At 51.3% G+C, this 17856-nt stretch overlaps 1 protein-coding gene across 2 annotated transcripts in view; it reads right to left on the bottom strand.

The window, feature by feature from the left end:
• Window positions 1–17856, bottom strand: part of lhfpl3 (LHFPL tetraspan subfamily member 3) — a 352207-nt gene that overhangs the window by 62672 nt on the left and 271679 nt on the right. For both annotated transcript variants that reach the window (XM_038811597.1, XM_038811598.1), the window contains exon 2: window positions 12410–12646. In XM_038811597.1, coding sequence (XP_038667525.1) covers window positions 12410–12646 — 237 coding nt within the window. The remainder of the gene's footprint in view (window positions 1–12409; window positions 12647–17856) is intronic.

Genomic DNA, 17856 nt, shown 5'->3' with positions numbered 1-17856 from the left:
GGAGGCTGGCAGACACCGCAGAGGTGAGGAACCACCTGTAGAACCTGTCAAACGTGTGTTGTTGACTTCCGGTTGCGGTTATGCGGAGCTAAGCCGCACGTTCGGCAGCTCCCGCCAGGAACGGACTTTTGGGCTCTTTCTAGGGTCCCCAGCGGTACTTGTTCGACGTTTCCCGACGTGGGAAGGAGCCAGCAACATTTCCCCAGCAGTATATGGCCTGGACCAGGAGTGGGGCGAGTAAGAAAGTGGTTGCAGCGCCAAAACAGAAGCAAGGGAAGAAGCACAAGATGGCGGCGGGCGGAGACCAGGAGGCATGGAGACAGTGGGCGCAGGAACAGCAGGAGACTCTCCAGCGCTGCTTCAGGGAGCTTAAAGCGGAACTGCTGGAGCCGCTGAAGGCTTCAATTGACAAGCTGCTGGAGACCCAGACGGCCAGGGGGTGGCGATCCGAGAGATCCGACAAAAGGCCTCTGAAAGAGAGGACGAGGCCTCGCGGTGAAGGTGGAGATGCACGAGGTGCTCCATAAAAAATGGCAGGAGAGGTTCGATGAGATGGAGAACCGGCCGAGGCGGGGAAATCTGCGGATCCTGGGCCTTCCGGAAGGGCTGGAGGGGTCAGACATGGGGGCCTATGTGGCCACCATGTTAAATTCGCTGATGGAAGGTGGGTCCTTTCAGGGGCCCCTGGAGCTGGAAGGGGCCCATAGAATATTGGCAAGAAGACCCAAGCCGAATGAGCCGCCACGGGCGGTGCAGGTGCGGTTCCACCGGTTTGCTGACCGGGCGTGTGTGCTCAGGTGGGCCAAGAAGGAGAGGAGCAGCAGGTGGGAGAATGCGGTGGTGCGGATCTACCAGGACTGGAGTGCGGAGGTGGCAAAGAAGAGGGCCGGGTACAATCGGACGAAGGCGGTGCTGCACAGGGAGTGAAGTTCAGCATGCTGCAGCCGGCGCGTTTGTGGGTCACCTACAAGGACCGGCACTTCTACTTCGAGTCCCCGGAGGAGGCGTGGGCCTTTGTGCAGGCCGAGAAGTTGGACTCAAACTGAGGGCTGGGTGCGGGGGCCTGCATGTAACTGTTATATTTGAGGGGGGGTTCTCTGTTTAATGTTGGTTCTATGTTGGTTCTTTGTTGTTTTCAGGGCGGGTGGGGCACTGTTTTCTGCTTGGGTTTGTTGGATGGGCTCGAGGAGGGGGGCAGACCTGCAGTGTGGGGGCTGATGGTGTGAAGGGGGGTGGGGGCCCCGCGAAGGGACCGGCCGGTAAAGGGAGCTGCTGTAGAGGAGGTGGGGTCGGGCAGGTAAGGGTTGAAGGGGGCAGGGCCGGAGCTGGGAAGCGGAGCTTTTTCCCGCTTGAGAGCGGGAGGGGGAGGAGGAAAGCCTGTTGGTGGACACTGGGGAGGAGGGGACGCCCCACGCTGGAGTGGCGGGAGCAGCCGGGGTCAGCAGACCTGCAGGAGTGCAATGGAGGGAGCAACGCAGCTAGGGGGGGTCCTAGCTTGGGGGGGGGGGGGGGGGGGGGGTGTACCGGGTTGCTGCTGGAATGGCCAAGAAGGAGCTGGAGTATGTAGAGGGGGTCGGGATGGGGGTCTGCTGCCATGGGGAATGGGCTGAGCGGGGGGCGCGGGCACGTGGCGGGCTGAGGAAGGGTAATGGCTAGTCGGTGGGGGAGGAGGGGCAGGTAGCCCCCTGATCCGGCTGATAACCTGGAATGTGAGGGGACTGAACGGGCCGGTCAAACGGGCCCTGCGTGTTTGTGCACCAGAAGGGGCTGAAGGCGGATGTGGCCATGCTTCAGGAGATGCACCTGACGGTCGCGGATCAGGTTAGATTCAGGAAGGGATGGGTAGGCCAGGTGTTTCATTCGGGGCTGGATGCAAAAAATCGGGCCGGATGTTGGGCCGGATTCCAGACTTAGAGGCGGGGGGCCTGATAATGGGGGGGGGGAATTTAACACGGTGCTGGATCCGCCACTGGATCGATCCAGATCCAGGACAGGGAGGAGGCCAGCGGCGGCTAAGGTGCTGAGGGGGTTTATGGACCAGATGGGAGGGGTGGATCCATGGAGGTTTGCGAGGCCGAGAGACAGGGGATTTTCATACTTCGCCCGTGTGCATAAGGCCTATTTCCGGATTGATTTTTTCGTTATGAGTTGGGCGCTGATTGCGAGAGTGGAGGATGCTGAGTATTCAGCGATAGCCATTTCTGACCATGCCCCACACTGGGTGGACCTCGAGCTGGGGGAGGAGAGAAACCAGTGCCCGCTTTGGAGCTTGGAGGTGGGGCTGCTGGCAGACGAGGTGGTGAGGGGGCGGGTTCGAGGATGTATCGAGAGGTACCTGGAGGCCAATGACAATGGGGAGGTCCGAGTGGGGACGGTCTGGGAGGCGCTGAAGGCGGTGGTTAGGGGGGAGTTGATCTCCATTCGAGCCCACAGGGAGAGGAGAGAGCAGAGAGAGAGGGAGAGACTGGTGGGGGAGATGGTGAGGGTGGGCAGGAGATACGCGGAGGCTCCAGAGGAGGGATTGCTGAGGGAGCGGCGTAGTCTCCAGGCTGAGTTCGACTTGTTGACCACCAGAAAGGCGGAAGCTCAGTGGAGGAAGGCACAGGGAACGGTGCATGAATATGGGGAGAAGGCGAGCAGGATGCTGGCGCACCAGCTCCGTAAGCGGGATGCGGCCAGGGAGATTGGTGGAGTTAAGGATAGGGGAGGGAATGTGGTGCGAAGGGGGGTCTTAATGGGGTCTTCAGGGACTTTTATCTGGAACTGTATCGATCCGAACCCCCAGCGGAAGAGGGGGGGATGGGGCGCTTCTTGGACTGGTTGAGATTCCTGAGGGTGGAGGAGGGACAGGTGGAGGGACTGGGGGCGCCGGTTGAGCTGGAGGAGCTGGTCAAAGGGATAGGAAGCATCCATCCGGGGCCGGATGGGTTCCCGGTCGAATTCTATAAGATGTATGCAGACCTGTTGGGCCCCCTGTTGGTTAGGACCTTCAACGAGGCAAGGGAAGGGGGTTCCGACGATGTCTCGGGCGCTGATTTCCTTGATCCTTAAGCGGGACAAGGATCCCCTGCAGTGTGGGTCATACAGGCCGATCTCACTCTTAAATGTAGACGCCAAGCTGTTGGCGAAGATTTTAGCCACGGGGATAGAGAACTGTGTTCCGCAGGTTATCCATGAGGATCAAATGGGGTTCGTGAAGGGGAGGCAGCTGAACACTAATATACGGAGGCTCTTGAATGTTATAATGATGCCGGCGATAGACGGAGAGGCGGAGATAGTGGTGGCGTTGGACGCGGAGAAGGCCTTTGATAGGGTTGAGTGGGGGTACTTGTGGGAGGTGCTGGAAAGGTTCGGGTTTGGGGAAGGGTTTGTCAGGTGGGTGAGGCTGTTATATGAGGCCCCGATGGCGAGCGTGGCCACGAATAGGAGGAGGTCGGAGTATTTCCGGTTATACCGAGGGACGAGGCAGGGGTGTCCCTTGTCCCCCCTGCTTTTTGCGCTGGCAATTGAACCCCTGGCCATGGCGCTGAGGGAGTCGAGGAACTGGAGGGGGCTGGTGCAAGGTGGGGAGGAACACCGAGTGTCGCTCTATGCGAATGACCTATTGTTGTATGTGGCGGGCCCGGTGGGAGGAATGTCGGAGGTGATGAGGATTCTCAGGGAATTTGGGGATTTCTCAGAGTACAAGCTCAACTTGGGGAAGAGCGAGCTGTTCGTTGTACACCCGGGGACCAGGAAGGGGGGGGGGGGGGGGGGGGGATTGGCAGGCTCCCGCTAAAGAGGGCGGAGAGGAGCTTCAGGTACTTGGGGGTCCAGGTGGCCAGGAGCTGGGGGGCCTTGCATAAGCTTAACCCCACAAGGCTGGTGGAGCAAATGGAGGAGGAGTTTAAGAGGTGGGACATGCTGCCGCTGTCTCTGGCGGGTAGGGTACAGTCAGTCAAGATGACGGTGCTCCCGAGATTTCTGTTCCTGTTCCAGTGCCTCCCCATCCTTATCCCGAAGGCCTTCTTCAGGCGGGTTAACAGGAGCATTACAGGGTTTGTGTGGGCGCACGGGACCCCGAGGGTGAGACGGGTGTTCCTGGAGTGGGGTAGGGATAGGGGGGGGCTGGCACTGCCCAACCTCTGTGGGTATTATTGGGCTGCCAACGCAGCGATGGTGCGTAAGTGGGTGATGGACAGGGAAGGGGCAGCATGGAAGAGGATGGAGATGGCATCCTGTGTGGGCACGAGCCTGGAGGCGCTGGTAACGGCGCCACTGCCGCTCCTTCCAACGAGGTATACCACGAGCCCGGTGGTGGCGGCTACCCTCAAAATTTGGGGGCAATGGAGACGGCACAGGGGGGATGTGGGGGCCTCGATGGAGGCCCCGATATGGGGGAACCACCGGTTTGTCCCGGGGAGAATTGACGGCGGGTTCCTGAGTTGGCACAGGGCAGCTATTAGGAGGTTGGGGGACCTGTTTGTAGACGGGAAGTTTGCGAGCCTGGGTGAGCTGGAAGGGAAGTTCGGGCTCCCCCCGGGGAGCACCTTTAGGTACATGCAAGTAAGGGCATTTGTCAGGCGGCAGGTGGCAGAGATTCCTCTGTTGCCGCCGCGGGGGGTCCAGGACAGGGTGCTCTTGGGGGTGTGGGTTGGAGAGGGGAGGATCTCGGCAACGTACCAAGTGATGCAGGAGGTAGACGAGGCCTCGGTGGAGAAGCTGAAGGGTAAATGGGAGGAGGAGCTGGGTGAGGAGATTGAGGAGGGGACGTGAGCGGACGCCATAGAAAGGGTGAACTCCTCCTCTTCTTGTGCGAGGCTTAGCCTCATACAGTTTAAGGTGCTGCATAGGGCTCACATGACCGGGACTAGGATGAGCCGGTTCTTTGGGAGCGAGGACAGGTGTATTAGGTGCTCAGGGAGCTCAGCAAACCATGCCCATATGTTCTGGGCATGCCCAGCGCTGGGGGAATTTTGGAAGGGCGTAGCAAGGACGGTGTCGAGGGTGGTAGGATCCAGGGTCAAACCGGGCTGGGGGCTCGCAATATTTGGGGTTGCAGAGGAGCCGGGAGTGCAGGAGGCGAAAGAGGCCGGCATTCTGGCCTTTGCGTCCCTAGTAGCATGGCGGAGGATTCTTCTTCAGTGGAAGGATGCGAGGGGGTTCGTTTCTTTGTTTTGGGCTGAAGGGACGTGTATATTTGTTCATTGCTAATGACGGGCGTTAATTTATTTTTCTTTTTTGTATACATGGGGGAGGGGTTGTTCTTTCTTTTCTTGGTATTTATTTTGTTATTGATATTTTGTAAAAATTTGAATAAAAATTATTTCTTAAAAAAACGTGAGTTGTTGTTGCTTACTGACTGACCCATCCCTCTCACTGACCACATGTCCATTCTATCGTAGATCCTCCAGCCGACGCAACAACCCATTCCGGGCACCCTCTCCTGCTTCCCAGGAGACCACCTCGGAGGAGAACTCCAAGGATCGAACCGTTAGTCACGGCACAGCTGTCATCCCACCCTCCACCAGCGCAGGTACACACACCTCGGTGGGACATGTTAGTGGACAGGCTTCTGGGACACAATCTGGTGAGCACCACACTGCTGCACATTAGGTGGAAGCAGGAAGCCTCAGGGGGGACAGCAGTCGGAGGGCTGCTGGATCCCAGGACCCAGTTGAATCCCAGCCTGATGTTGAGCCTGTTGTACATCGACGAGGGCATCGACATGATGGTGCAGACTATGGGGAACTGCCTGGGCTGGCAGAGCCAGATGATGCAGGGCCAGCCGGGGATCCAACCAGCTGCCCATCCATCCCAAGCTGAACCCTAGGGCCTTATGGGAACTGATCAGGTGGCGGGGGTGCTAACTCGGACCCGATCCCATGGAGTGGCGACAGTGGCCACCAGCTCCCTGAGTTCCACCCCTCTGATGAGGCTGCATCTCGAAATCAGCACACGGGACACGGTAGCACCGCTGTGCATGTGCCACTGGCATCCTCGGCCCCAGAGCCTCCACAGGACACCCGCCAGGGACATCGAAGGTCACGGGACGTGGTAAGCAGCCGGCTGCCTCCACCTCCGATGTTCGTCCTGGGGAGACACTTAGACATAGTGGTAGAGCTCGGAGGGCCAAGCACGTTGAGGATCACATAGGGCACTGAGGGTGAGGGGAAGGGTGCAGATGGCAGCACCACTGGGGGAGTGGGCAATTGTAAAACACATTAAACACCCTTGTGCACCACCATTGTGATGCCTCTGTCACTTTCTTCCGCAATGCGGGCTGACCTCCAAATCCTTGGCCCATCTCTCCAGGCATCTCCCACACCCTGTGGCACCCTCTGGCCATGGACATGTCCCCGGAGCTGTATCCCATCCCCTGGGTGTGCGGATGATGGCCGCTGCGTGTGTGGTGTTGCCTCCCTCAATATTCAGGCACAGTGTCCAGGCATCAAGGTGTGATTGGGATGCTAGGCAATGACTCCCAACATGCTATATGGCCAACCCACTTACGGGAATCAACTTGGGATGTGTGACGTGCTCACTTTCCCAAGATTGCCAATTCCCTATTATAATAGCCTTCAGCCACATGGCCAGACGCCTCGGCCATCAGCGAGGGTTATGGGTGTCCGTTGGGGCTTGAGGCTGATGGGCAGGGACAGGGTTGCCCCTGGAACAGAGAAACGATCCAGGGGTTGGCATGGTGGTGTTGCCGCAAGTGGTTCCCCCCCTGGTTACCCCCGCAGCACTTCCCCCTCTCCTATGATGTCTCACCCCAGCCAAGGGTCCCCCACCCAAAGCAGCCCTGGGTTCTTTGCCTGTAAGCAAAGATGGCGACTCACCTCCTTGGCTCACCACAGAAGCTGTTCCGTCAGGTTCACATTTGTAAAAAGGAGTACCAATTGGGGCCAGTGTGACCACTTGCTGGGGAGGCCACTGAACGACAGGAGACCGCTAGATATGGGGTCGCCCTCGTTCATTGTATGGAAATGAGGCCGAAGTGGTGATAATTGGTTTCTCGCCATGTTACGGTGAGTACCCAATTTCGCCCACGAGAGGGGGCAGTTGCATCGCAAACTGTTTGGTGCCTGGCCTGTTTCTCGTTTTCTGCCTCTCCCGCTATTCACCGGCCTCGTTTCACTTGAGCGAGAGCGTTACAAGGCCGGAGAATCATGCACGTAGTCTTTTTTTTTTCTTTTTTTTTAATTTAGAGTACCCAATTAATTTTTTCCAATTAAGGGGCAATTTAGCGTGGCCAATCCACCTACCCTGCACTTCTTTGGGTTGTGGGGGTGAAACCCACGCAAACATGGGGAGAATTTGCAAACTCCACACGGACAGTGACCCAGAGCCGGGATCGAACCTGGGACCTCAGCGCCGTGAGGCAGCTGGGCTAACCCACTGAGCCACCGTGCTGCCCCCACCCTAAGTCTTTATTAGTTTGTGGAACTATTTAGAAATATTGGAACTATTTACAAATATACAGTAAATGATACAAGCCAAGAACTGGGTCCATGCTTGCTGGTACACACAACTCTGTCCAACACACAACTGACCCTGGGTGCAGGTCATGTGCCTCTCACACATCTCTCTATGGGCAGTATTGTACTCAATCCCACATTAACCCTATATGTGCCAGACCGTTTTACGAAATGGAGGAATAAAGAGATATAGGTACTAAACTGCGCATGGAGGTTAAACGCCACCGTGGACTTCGAAGCAAAATGGCCTGTTTTGTGATTTGTGTAATTTTATGTCTGAAAATAAAATTCTGGTGCACTAAAACAGTGCATTTGAGCATTCTTGAAATAGTTTGTGAACCTGGTTCAGTGGAGGGCATTAATGCGATATTTGTTAGTTGGATTGATGATTTAAAGAAGTGCAGATTCATATATATTTTCTGAAGACATGGAAAACTGTAAACAAGACTGTTAACACAGTGGTCACATTTCCAAGCTATCGGATGATCTTCTGTGGAGTGTTTGCCCAATTACCCTGAAGTGCTGTTGGATTTTGCTTTGCTGCCCCTGCATGCTCCTCCTGGCTGCCCACTTTATGTTTTTGTGGGCCTTGCTCCTCCAGGACCCCCCATGAAGATGCATCATTGCAGAGCAAAGGTGTCTAGAGTGCAGCATGCAGAAATAATCCATGAAACCTTGCTTGTCCTTTCCTTGCAGGACTCCCCCAGGTCAAACAAAAAGTTCTCAAAGCTCTGTTTCAACGATAGGCTCAATGATAATTCTTGTGAATTCAGCAAAGCATTATTCCTCTGCTCAGATGGAATCCGGGACTGTCAAACCCCCTGTCATAAATGACTCCAGAAAAAGCCTCAAATGCTAATGAGCCGCCCTGAGAGTTGCTCTGATAAGTGAAATATTGTTGATATGCTGGATTCTTTTAAAATGAAGGCATTATAATGTATGACTGACAAGCAAGTATTAATTTGCATAAACTAGTCTGGATTGCAGATGAATTCAACACTGAGAGAATAAAACCATCTTATTTCCATGAATAACAGCTTTGTGTAAGGGAGCATGTATATCCACAATCTATAACCCCCTGGATATTCAGAAGTCCTGCCAGTTCATAGAATTGAATTCTTTCCATATTGTTGTTGGCTCTCTATAAGGAAGATAAATGAAATTGTTCCACATGGGTCACTTGCTTAACACATCTATGGATAACTGAGTAGCTGTTGACAAAGTCCCCAGTGGAAGCCTAACCAGCCTAAAGCATCAGAACTAAGGTTCGTTGTGACCTCAGCAGCAGCCAGCAATGCTATTCCTATGACAGGGCTGGAGTTTAGTTCAGACAGCACAGAATACTTTAGAAATTGTAGTCGCTGCAGACACTATTTCTGTAACTAATGGAGGTTTGTGACCCTCTGTCCAAAGGCCCTGATGTGGAATATATCAGATGGGCGCAAAGCACTTCTGGTGCAGACTGACATGGCTCCCTTCACCCTCTTTTTTCCTTCAAAACCCAGCTGCAGGATAATTCCCATTGGGAAAATAATTGCAGCAATATTGGACATTTGTACAGTAAGAAACTGCAGCACAACAGACACCAGGACACCAGAAAAACTAAAGTGACAACAGGGAAAAATCAAAACAAAAAAACCCCCTACACAAAATGGTGCAAGTGTGGCCTGGCAATCTCCTTAATGGGCTTCTAAAACTCACAATGTAAACATCTCAGTTCCTTACGTCCCTGGGCAAAAGGACTGCCTGGACAGAATGGAACTGTGCTAAACTGATGTAAACCATGGTGCATAACATCATAACTTCATTTTTGGTCTTACCCACAAACACTCAAAGGATCACTACAGATCCAGCCAGTGGATCACTAACGCCCACATTGCACCCTAAAATCTTGTGTTATTGATCAGAAAGTTTACCCTCAAAAGGCCTATCAGAGCCGACAACTAAACTGAAGTATTAAACTAATCTTTCGTTACTGTTCTTCTCCTATGGCCAAAAATAGAGGTAAGAAGGTGCCACTTATCATAATCTACTCTAGTTTTCAATATATCCTTTACTCACGTTTCATGTCAGCAATTCAGAGTTTCAATCGCTGGACTTAAAATGCTACTAAAAATTTCAGCAAATAAGCAAGGACTAAAGTAATCACACACATTAATGGATTTAAAAATCCTCTTTGATAACTTTAGTTTGGCATCAGTACAAATGTATTTTTCTATATTACTCAGAAATAACATAATTTCTAATTGCTATGCTTTCTGTGAAAGAAGTATGTAATCAAAATATTATCAGAGCCCTTGAATCATTATTGAATTGATTAGAAACAATTTGGTTTATTGTATGTTCTTTATGCACAAGCCGGACATCATACCAGAGACAGATAGAATTTAATTAAATCAAGTGATTGGTTATAGTACTTCTCCTAAACCCTCAGGCTTGAAAGGCTGAATGCAGGTACACCTTCGGGAATTAATTAGTTATAGAAGCTCATCACCTTGGGAGAGGTGAGTTTGATTGCAACTGAAGGAAAGCAAAATATTGTTGTGGACCACAGGCTCTACACAATCAATATAAATAAGAAATATAATTTTATTTTAAAATGGCTTGGGAGACAGGATGAAAAGTTAGATCTGCATTCCAAAGTCTGATCATTAATGAACACATTTTAAAAATTGCAAAACCTTGCTTCAGAAGATTAAATGAATTGGTTGAAATCACTGCTAAAGTTGGTTATAGAAAAGGCATTGACTTGAGTCGATGGGCTGAATGGTCTTTCCTCAGTTCATGGGCTGGTTTCTCTGTTTCAGCGGCTAAGGTCTGGCTCAAACAGAGAATTCGCGGGAGGTTTGCGATGAAACAATCGTGCTGGGTGAAACTCCCGGCTCCCAACCCGAAAATGGCCGGAAAATGGCCAAGTCCCGGGCTGCGCATGCGCGCGGCTGACGACCTGCAGTGGTCGCGCCATGCAACATGGCGCCGGCTGTGCGTGGACCCGACCAGCTATCCACGACCCCACAAGTTACCTCCTGGCCACCCCCCACCAGTCCCCCAGCCCTCACGGAAGCCCACCCCTGCCAGCGGCATGGATCCCGGCCGAGTATGGCGGCTGTTTACACAGTCCGCAGCCACCATGCTGGGTTCCTGACCACTGAGACCACACGATCCCGCACAGTCGGGAACTCGGCCCATCGGGGGTGGGGCATCGTGGGAGGGCTGGCCAATGACGCGCCAACGCTGTTGCAATGGCGCGATTACGCCATTTCCGAGGGGGCTGAGCATGGCTGACCGATTTGGCCGTCGGAGTCGATTCTCCGCCCGATCATTGATTACAATATCAGCAACGGGCAACGGAGAATCCCGCCCCATGTTTTTATAATTTTAATGATACTGGAAGAAAATTTCTGTACATTTTGAAGAAAGAAGTTCTATAGGTTGGGTTTCTCCGCAGCCCACGGCGAAATTGCGTTTGATGTGGGGACGGAGAATTCAATTACACGCCGAAATTGGGCCTGGCGCCGATCCAGCGATTCTCCGGGACCAGAGAATCGGTGGGAACGCGGAGTACGCCACGCGGCTGGGGGCCCATTGACAGTGGCCAGCCCAACAATCCCCCGCTCCCGACCGGCTGAATTCCTGGAACTAACCTGCTATTACCAGTTTGGATGCTCACGAGGCGGATGTGGACTCAGTCCACGGCCGCCCTGGTGGGGGACAGGGGGATCGGGCACAGGGGTGGGGGTCTTAAAGGCGACCGCGGATAATATTCGCATGGTCAGATCCTCGGGCGCGCGGCCGATTGGGGGACTCTAATTTCTATGTCTGCTTCTGCGGTCCAAGTCTGACATGCCGCTCGGCACGGCCACTGGAGGCCGCCACTGTGCGCATGTGCGGACTCAAAATCAGAAGTGCGGGGGCCCGTATCCGCAGATAAAGCTGCGTGAATTACTCTGGGACCCTGCTAGCCCCCTGTAGGTCACTGAATCAACTTCACTTTTTCCCAGGAATCTCCAGAGTAAAACTCCAGCGTTTTTAGGCCGGCGTCGGGACATAGTCCCATTTTGGGAGAATCCAGCCCTATATCTTTAGTCTGCATTTTAATTTATTACTTTCCGAAGTGGGACCCGAATATTTATCATGTTTACTACATACTTTGCACTTCCAGGATATGTGTTTAGACCATTTTGGCAGTTTTTATCTGCAATCAATATTTTGCATAAATATACAGATTTGAAAACCGACTGGGCCCATCCACACATTTAGAAGGCAGTGTTTTCACATTGCTTAGTCTACTTTATAGGCACCTCCCATATGAATTAAACCTGCCATTCAGAACATAATACTAGGTATTGATTCCAAACAGATCAATCAGCCCAAGTGATAGGAAGACTTTGTCAATGGATTAAAACAAAAATTGGTAAATTCATCATAAATCAGTGATCAGCGTAGGAGAATGACACCACAACCAACATTCCAACCGCACAGTGCAACCACATGGGTTTGATCTAGATTATTCAGAAATCAAATTCGTCTTCCAAAAAGACATGAAAATAACAAAACATCCTTTTGAAGAAATCTCTGAAAGTGTGGAAATACATGTTATAATGAATGCAATTAGCTCGCATCAAAGCATATATTACTTCCAAATCCTTACTAAAATCTAATGCTCAGAGGTTCTAGGCTCTGAACTACAATTTTATTCCTTTGTTAATATTATTAAATACGTTAATAAAATTAATGGATATATATTCTGGACCTTTAAAACAAAATGTAAAAAATATTTTCAGTGAAGAATCAATTAATTTTCAGAATTGAGCGAATGGGTATTTGTAGATTTGAGATTTTCTTTCATGAGGATACAAATCATGCTTAACATATCTATTCGGGTCAATGGCATAAAATAATCTTTATAATTCTTAGTGGTTTAATATGACTGCGAAAAGAAATCATACCTTTGGTATCCACTTTGAAGTCCTCAGGCAGTAAGCCATCTTGCCTGTTGCCTAGGACAAATGCCAGAAACGAAAGGATGAGTGCATCTAGGATTCCGATAATAGCCAGAATGTAGGCCCAGCGAACAGAGCAGGCACCAAGTGTGTACTTGTCTGTTTTTTCACCACACATGCGCTTTACTTCATCTGAATCCCAGCCATCTGGGAAGATCATGCAGCCCAGGATCAAGCAGGCAGCTGAAAAAAGAAATCAAAAAGTGACAAAACAAGATACAAAGCCTGCCACAAAGTATGCAACACAAACTTTAGATAGAGATGACCACACAATGGACGCAAATGTCAATCAGGTACAAATTCTTGATTGGTTTACTTTCTTTTAATTTGGTTTACTTATATTGACTATGTTCCACCTTCTTAATTCCACCATGGGATATTTGAATTTTGGATGATTTTTGCCATGCACATCATAAAATTTAGCTTTGCAGCGATAAACCCATCCCAAATCAGTGGTCTCCAGAAGTGGATATAATGTATTGATTTAGTGTTAGTGTATATTTTTCAAAGGTTAGTTCTAATTAATTCCTGGTTCTTTCATAAAATTTAATGTAACCTTGTCAGTGATCAAATTATTCAATTGTGGGGTGAAAATCTCAACCATTGCCTGATTCCCACCTGCCACCAACTTTCCATGCCTGAGCATTTGTACTTTGACCTGCCAGTCACATTGGCATTTCTTTCAGGATTTGCTGATTAGTAGGTCATTTGTCTTATCATAAGAAATAAAATGGAATGTGATGGATGACATTAAGTACACAAGTGAGGGAATAGCTATGTCTTTACCAATGTGGATGATGTTTTGCCATTCTTTCATTCAATATCAGACACTCTTGTCAAATAGAAATGTGGTTAAATACAGCTGAGAAAGGTAGACGGCTGAATTCTCTACAACCTCGATCCAAAATCAGGTTCAGCGTGGTGGCGGAGAATCCAATTTCACGCCGAAATTGGGCCCGGCGCCGGTCCGGTGATTCTCTGGGACAAGAGAATCAGTGTGATCGCGGAGTACTCCGCGCGGCTGGGGGGCCCATTGATAGAGGCCAGCCCAGCGATCCTCCGCTCCCGACTGGCCAAGTTCCCGACGGCGTGGAACTAACCTGCTACTGCTGGTCAGAACTAACCTGCTACTGCTGGTCAGAACTAACCTGCTATTGCTGGTCAGAACTAACCTGCTATTGCTGGTCGGAACTAACCTGCTACTGCTGGTCAGAACTAACCTGCTATTGCTGGTCAGAACTAACCTGCTATTGCTGGTCAGAACTAACCTGCTATTGCTGGTCAGAACTAACCTGCTACTGCTGGTCAGAACTAACCTGCTATTGCTGGTCAGAACTAACCTGCTATTGCTGGTCAGAACTAACCTGCTATTGCTGGTCAGAACTAACCTGCTATTGCTGGTCAGAACTAACCTGCTATTGCTGGTCGGAACTAACCTGCTATTGCTGGTCGGAACTAACCTGCTATTGCTGGTCAGAACTAACCTACTACTGCTGGTCAGAACTAACCTGCTATTGCTGGTCGGAACTAACCTGCTACTGCTGGTCAGAACTAACCTGCTATTGCTGGTCAGAACTAACCTGCTATTGCTGGTCAGAACTAACCTGCTATTGCTGGTCGGAACTAACCTGCTATTGCTGGTCGGAACTAACCTGCTATTGCTGGTCAGAACTAACCTACTACTGCTGGTCAGAACTAACCTGCTATTGCTGGTCGGAACTAACCTGCTATTGCTGGTCAGAACTAACCTGCTACTGCTGGTCAGAACTAACCTGCTATTGCTGGTCGGAACTAACCTGCTATTGCTGGTCGGAACTAACCTGCTATTGCTGGTCAGAACTAACCTACTACTGCTGGTCAGAACTAACCTGCTATTGCTGGTCAGAACTAACCTGCTACTGCTGGTCAGAACTAACCTGCTATTGCTGGTCAGAACTAACCTGCTATTGCTGGTCAGAACTAACCTGCTACTGCTGGTCAGAACTAACCTGCTATTGCTGGTCGGAACTAACCTGCTATTGCTGGTTGGAACTAACCTGCTACTGCTGGTTGGAACTAACCTGCTATTGCTGGTCGGAACTAACCTGCTATTGCTGGTCAGAACTAACCTGCTATTGCTGGTCGGAACTAACCTGCTACTGCTGGTTGGAACTAACCTGCTAATGCTGGTCAGAACTAACCTGCTATTGCTGGTCAGAACTAACCTGCTATTGCTGGTCAGAACTAACCTGCTAATGCTGGTCAGAACTAACCTGCTAATGCTGGTCAGAACTAACCTGCTATTGCTGGTTGGAACTAACCTGCTAATGCTGGTCAGAACTAACCTGCTAATGCTGGTCAGAACTAACCTGCTACTGCTGGTTGGAACTAACCTGCTAATGCTGGTCAGAACTAACCTGCTAATGCTGGTCAGAACTAACCTGCTATTGCTGGTTGGAACTAACCTACTATTGCTGGTTGGAACTAACCTGCTATTGCTGGTTGGAACTAACCTACTATTGCTGGTTGGAACTAACCTGCTATTGCTGGTTGGAACTAACCTGCTATTGCTGGTCGGAACTAACCTACTATTGCTGGTCGGAACTAACCTACTATTGCTGGTTGGAACTAACCTGCTATTGCTGGTCAGAACTAACCTGCTATTGCTGGTCAGAACTAACCTGCTACTGCTGGTTGGAACTAACCTGCTATTGCTGGTCAGAACTAACCTGCTATTGCTGGTCGGAACTAACCTGCTATTGCTGGTCAGAACTAACCTGCTATTGCTGGTCGGAACTAACCTGCTACTGCTGGTCAGAACTAACCTGCTATTACTGGTTGGAACTAACCTGCTATTGCTGGTTGGAACTAACCTGCTATTGCTGGTTGGAACTAACCTGCTATTACTGGTTGGAACTAACCTGCTATTGCTGGTTGGAACTAACCTGCTATTGCTCGCGTGGCGGCTACGGACCCAGTCCGCGGCCACCCTGGTGGGGGGTGGGTGGATTAGACGCAGGGGGGGGGGCTTATAGGCAGCCAGGGTTAATATCTGCTCGGTCAGACCCTCGGGCGTGCAGCTGATCGGGAGGGGGGGGGTCTATGTTTTCAATCTGCCTCCGCGATCCGAGTCCGCCATGGTGCTCGTTGCGGTCGCTGGAGGCCGTCGCCCTGCGTATGCGCGGACTCAAAGCCGGAAGTACGGGGAGCCATGTCTGCAGCTAAAGCTGCATGAATTATTCTGGGTCCCTGCTAGCCCCCTGCAGGGCATTTTATTGGCTGCTCTTCATTGCAAACTCCAGAGTAAAATTCCAGCGCTTTTTTCGCCGGCGTGGGCACATAGTCCCATTTTGGGAGAATCCAGCCCAGTTTCAGTATAGGGCAAGAATACCCCTGATCTGAAAAACACTGAAGAATCACCAAAATCTATGCTGATCTTGCCATTGGTAACTTTCCTGCAGATATAATTGGCATGTACCTGAGCATTACAACTGGTGTAAAACAAGCTCACTAGAGCCATTTTGCATGTCATTGGTGGGCAGGACGCACCATTCAGAAGCCAGGTGAGATGCTCCCCCAGCCGAGAGTACCGCTGGTGTGAATTGGGGCAAGTATAGAGGAGCGTGGACCTGGCTGCTTGCGGTCCGAGGGGTGGCAAGGTTGTAAGTACACTCCCAACAATTACTGTCAGAGTGCTGAGGGTGATCCTTCATGCGAGATGGAGGACAGGGGGGCTGGTGCTGGGCTGGAGGGGCTCGGGTCGGGGGTTTTCCTTGGGATGGGGCTCCTTTGGCTGCTCTCCCCATCTGCAGAAATTAAACCCATTAAACAGTTAGTCAGTATGTCCAAATTTCCCCACAATAAAGTGAAAATGTGCTCATCTGAACCCTATACAATTTAATTATTTTTCTTTTTTTCTATATATTTAGAGTACCCAATTCATTTTTTCCAATTAAGGGACAATTTAGTGTGGCCAATCCACCTACTCTACACATCATTTTGGGTTGTGGGGGCGAAACCCATGCAAACACGGGGAGAATGTGCAAACTCCACACGGACAGTGACTCAGAGTCAGGATCGGACTTGGAACCTCGGCGCCGTGAGGCTAACTACTGCTGCCGCCCCCCCCCCCCCCCCCCCCCCCCCCCCCCCCCTATACAAGTTAGACAGTCATCATTATCTCATAAATACACTTCTCCAATAATAAAGTGAAAGGGCCGGGATTCTCCACTACCCGGCGGGGGATCATTTGAGGGGATAGGCCCGCGCCGGAGTGGTTGGCGCTCCGCCGGCTGGCGTGAATGGCCTTTGGCGCCACGCCAGCCGGGGCCGAAAGGGCTTCGCCGGCAGGCGTAAGTCCGCGCATGCGCCGGAGCGTCAGCGGCTGCTAACGTCAGCGCATGCGCAGGGGGAGGGGCGGAAGAAAAAGAATGCCCCCATGGCACAGGCCCACCCGCCGATCGGTGGTACCCGATCGCAGGCCAGGCCACCGTGGGGGCACCCCCCCGGGGTCAGATCGGCCCACGCCCCCCGCGAGGACCCCGGCGCCCGCCCGCGCCGCCAATCCCGTCGGTCAGGTGGGTGTTTTGATTCCCGCCGGCAGGAGAGGCTTGACAGCAGCGGGACTTCGGCCCATTGCGGGCCAGAGAATCGCCGCCGAATCTCCGGTGGCGGAAAATTCGGGACACAGCGGGGGCGGGATTGACGCCGGCTCCGGGCGATTCTCTGACCAGCTGGGGGGGGGATCGGAGAATCCCGCCCCTTATCTGCACCCCTAAACACGGGAACGTAAGGGGCAGCCACTACAGCTGCTCTTTCCTCGGCAACATAAAGGCAGACTCAAAACAATATGTGGTTTGAGAAACAGCTGCTACCCTGAATAGACCCCTGCAAAGGTATAAAAATAAACAATCTGAATCTGTGCTTTGAAGTTCCAGGGAGCTGTCAATCACGTTGCTTTTAGCAGGTAATGAAGTGTGAATATCAATATAAATGATTCAGTTCAAAGCATTCAGTCTCCTAACCATACGCACTGCCTTCAATACTTCCGAAGGCACTTAAATTAACTGTGTGAAAACCACTTCAAAGGCCTCCACCACTTTAAAGGCACAACTTTTACCTTCAATTTACAGACCTTTAAAATTGACACGCTGACAGAATTTTTAAATGGTTTAGGGGCGTGGATGGGATCACTTTCACCTTAGTATGAGAAAACTTTATTACTTACATACTGCATAAGGGATTTATGAGTGCAGATGAGAACATTTTCACTTTATTGTGGGCAAACTTTAACTTTTACATACTAACTGTTAATGGGTTTAAAGGCTGCAGATGGGGAGAGCAGCTAAAGGCGGCCCATCCTAGTGAAGACCCCCAGCTTGAGCCTCTCCAGCCCAGCACAAGCCCCCCTGATC

Source organism: Scyliorhinus canicula, chromosome 11 (assembly GCF_902713615.1).
Source record: "Scyliorhinus canicula chromosome 11, sScyCan1.1, whole genome shotgun sequence".
In the NCBI taxonomy this organism is placed as follows: domain Eukaryota; kingdom Metazoa; phylum Chordata; class Chondrichthyes; order Carcharhiniformes; family Scyliorhinidae; genus Scyliorhinus; species Scyliorhinus canicula.
Note: the sequence above shows the minus strand (reverse complement) of the source record. Positions and strands in the feature narration are given on the sequence as shown.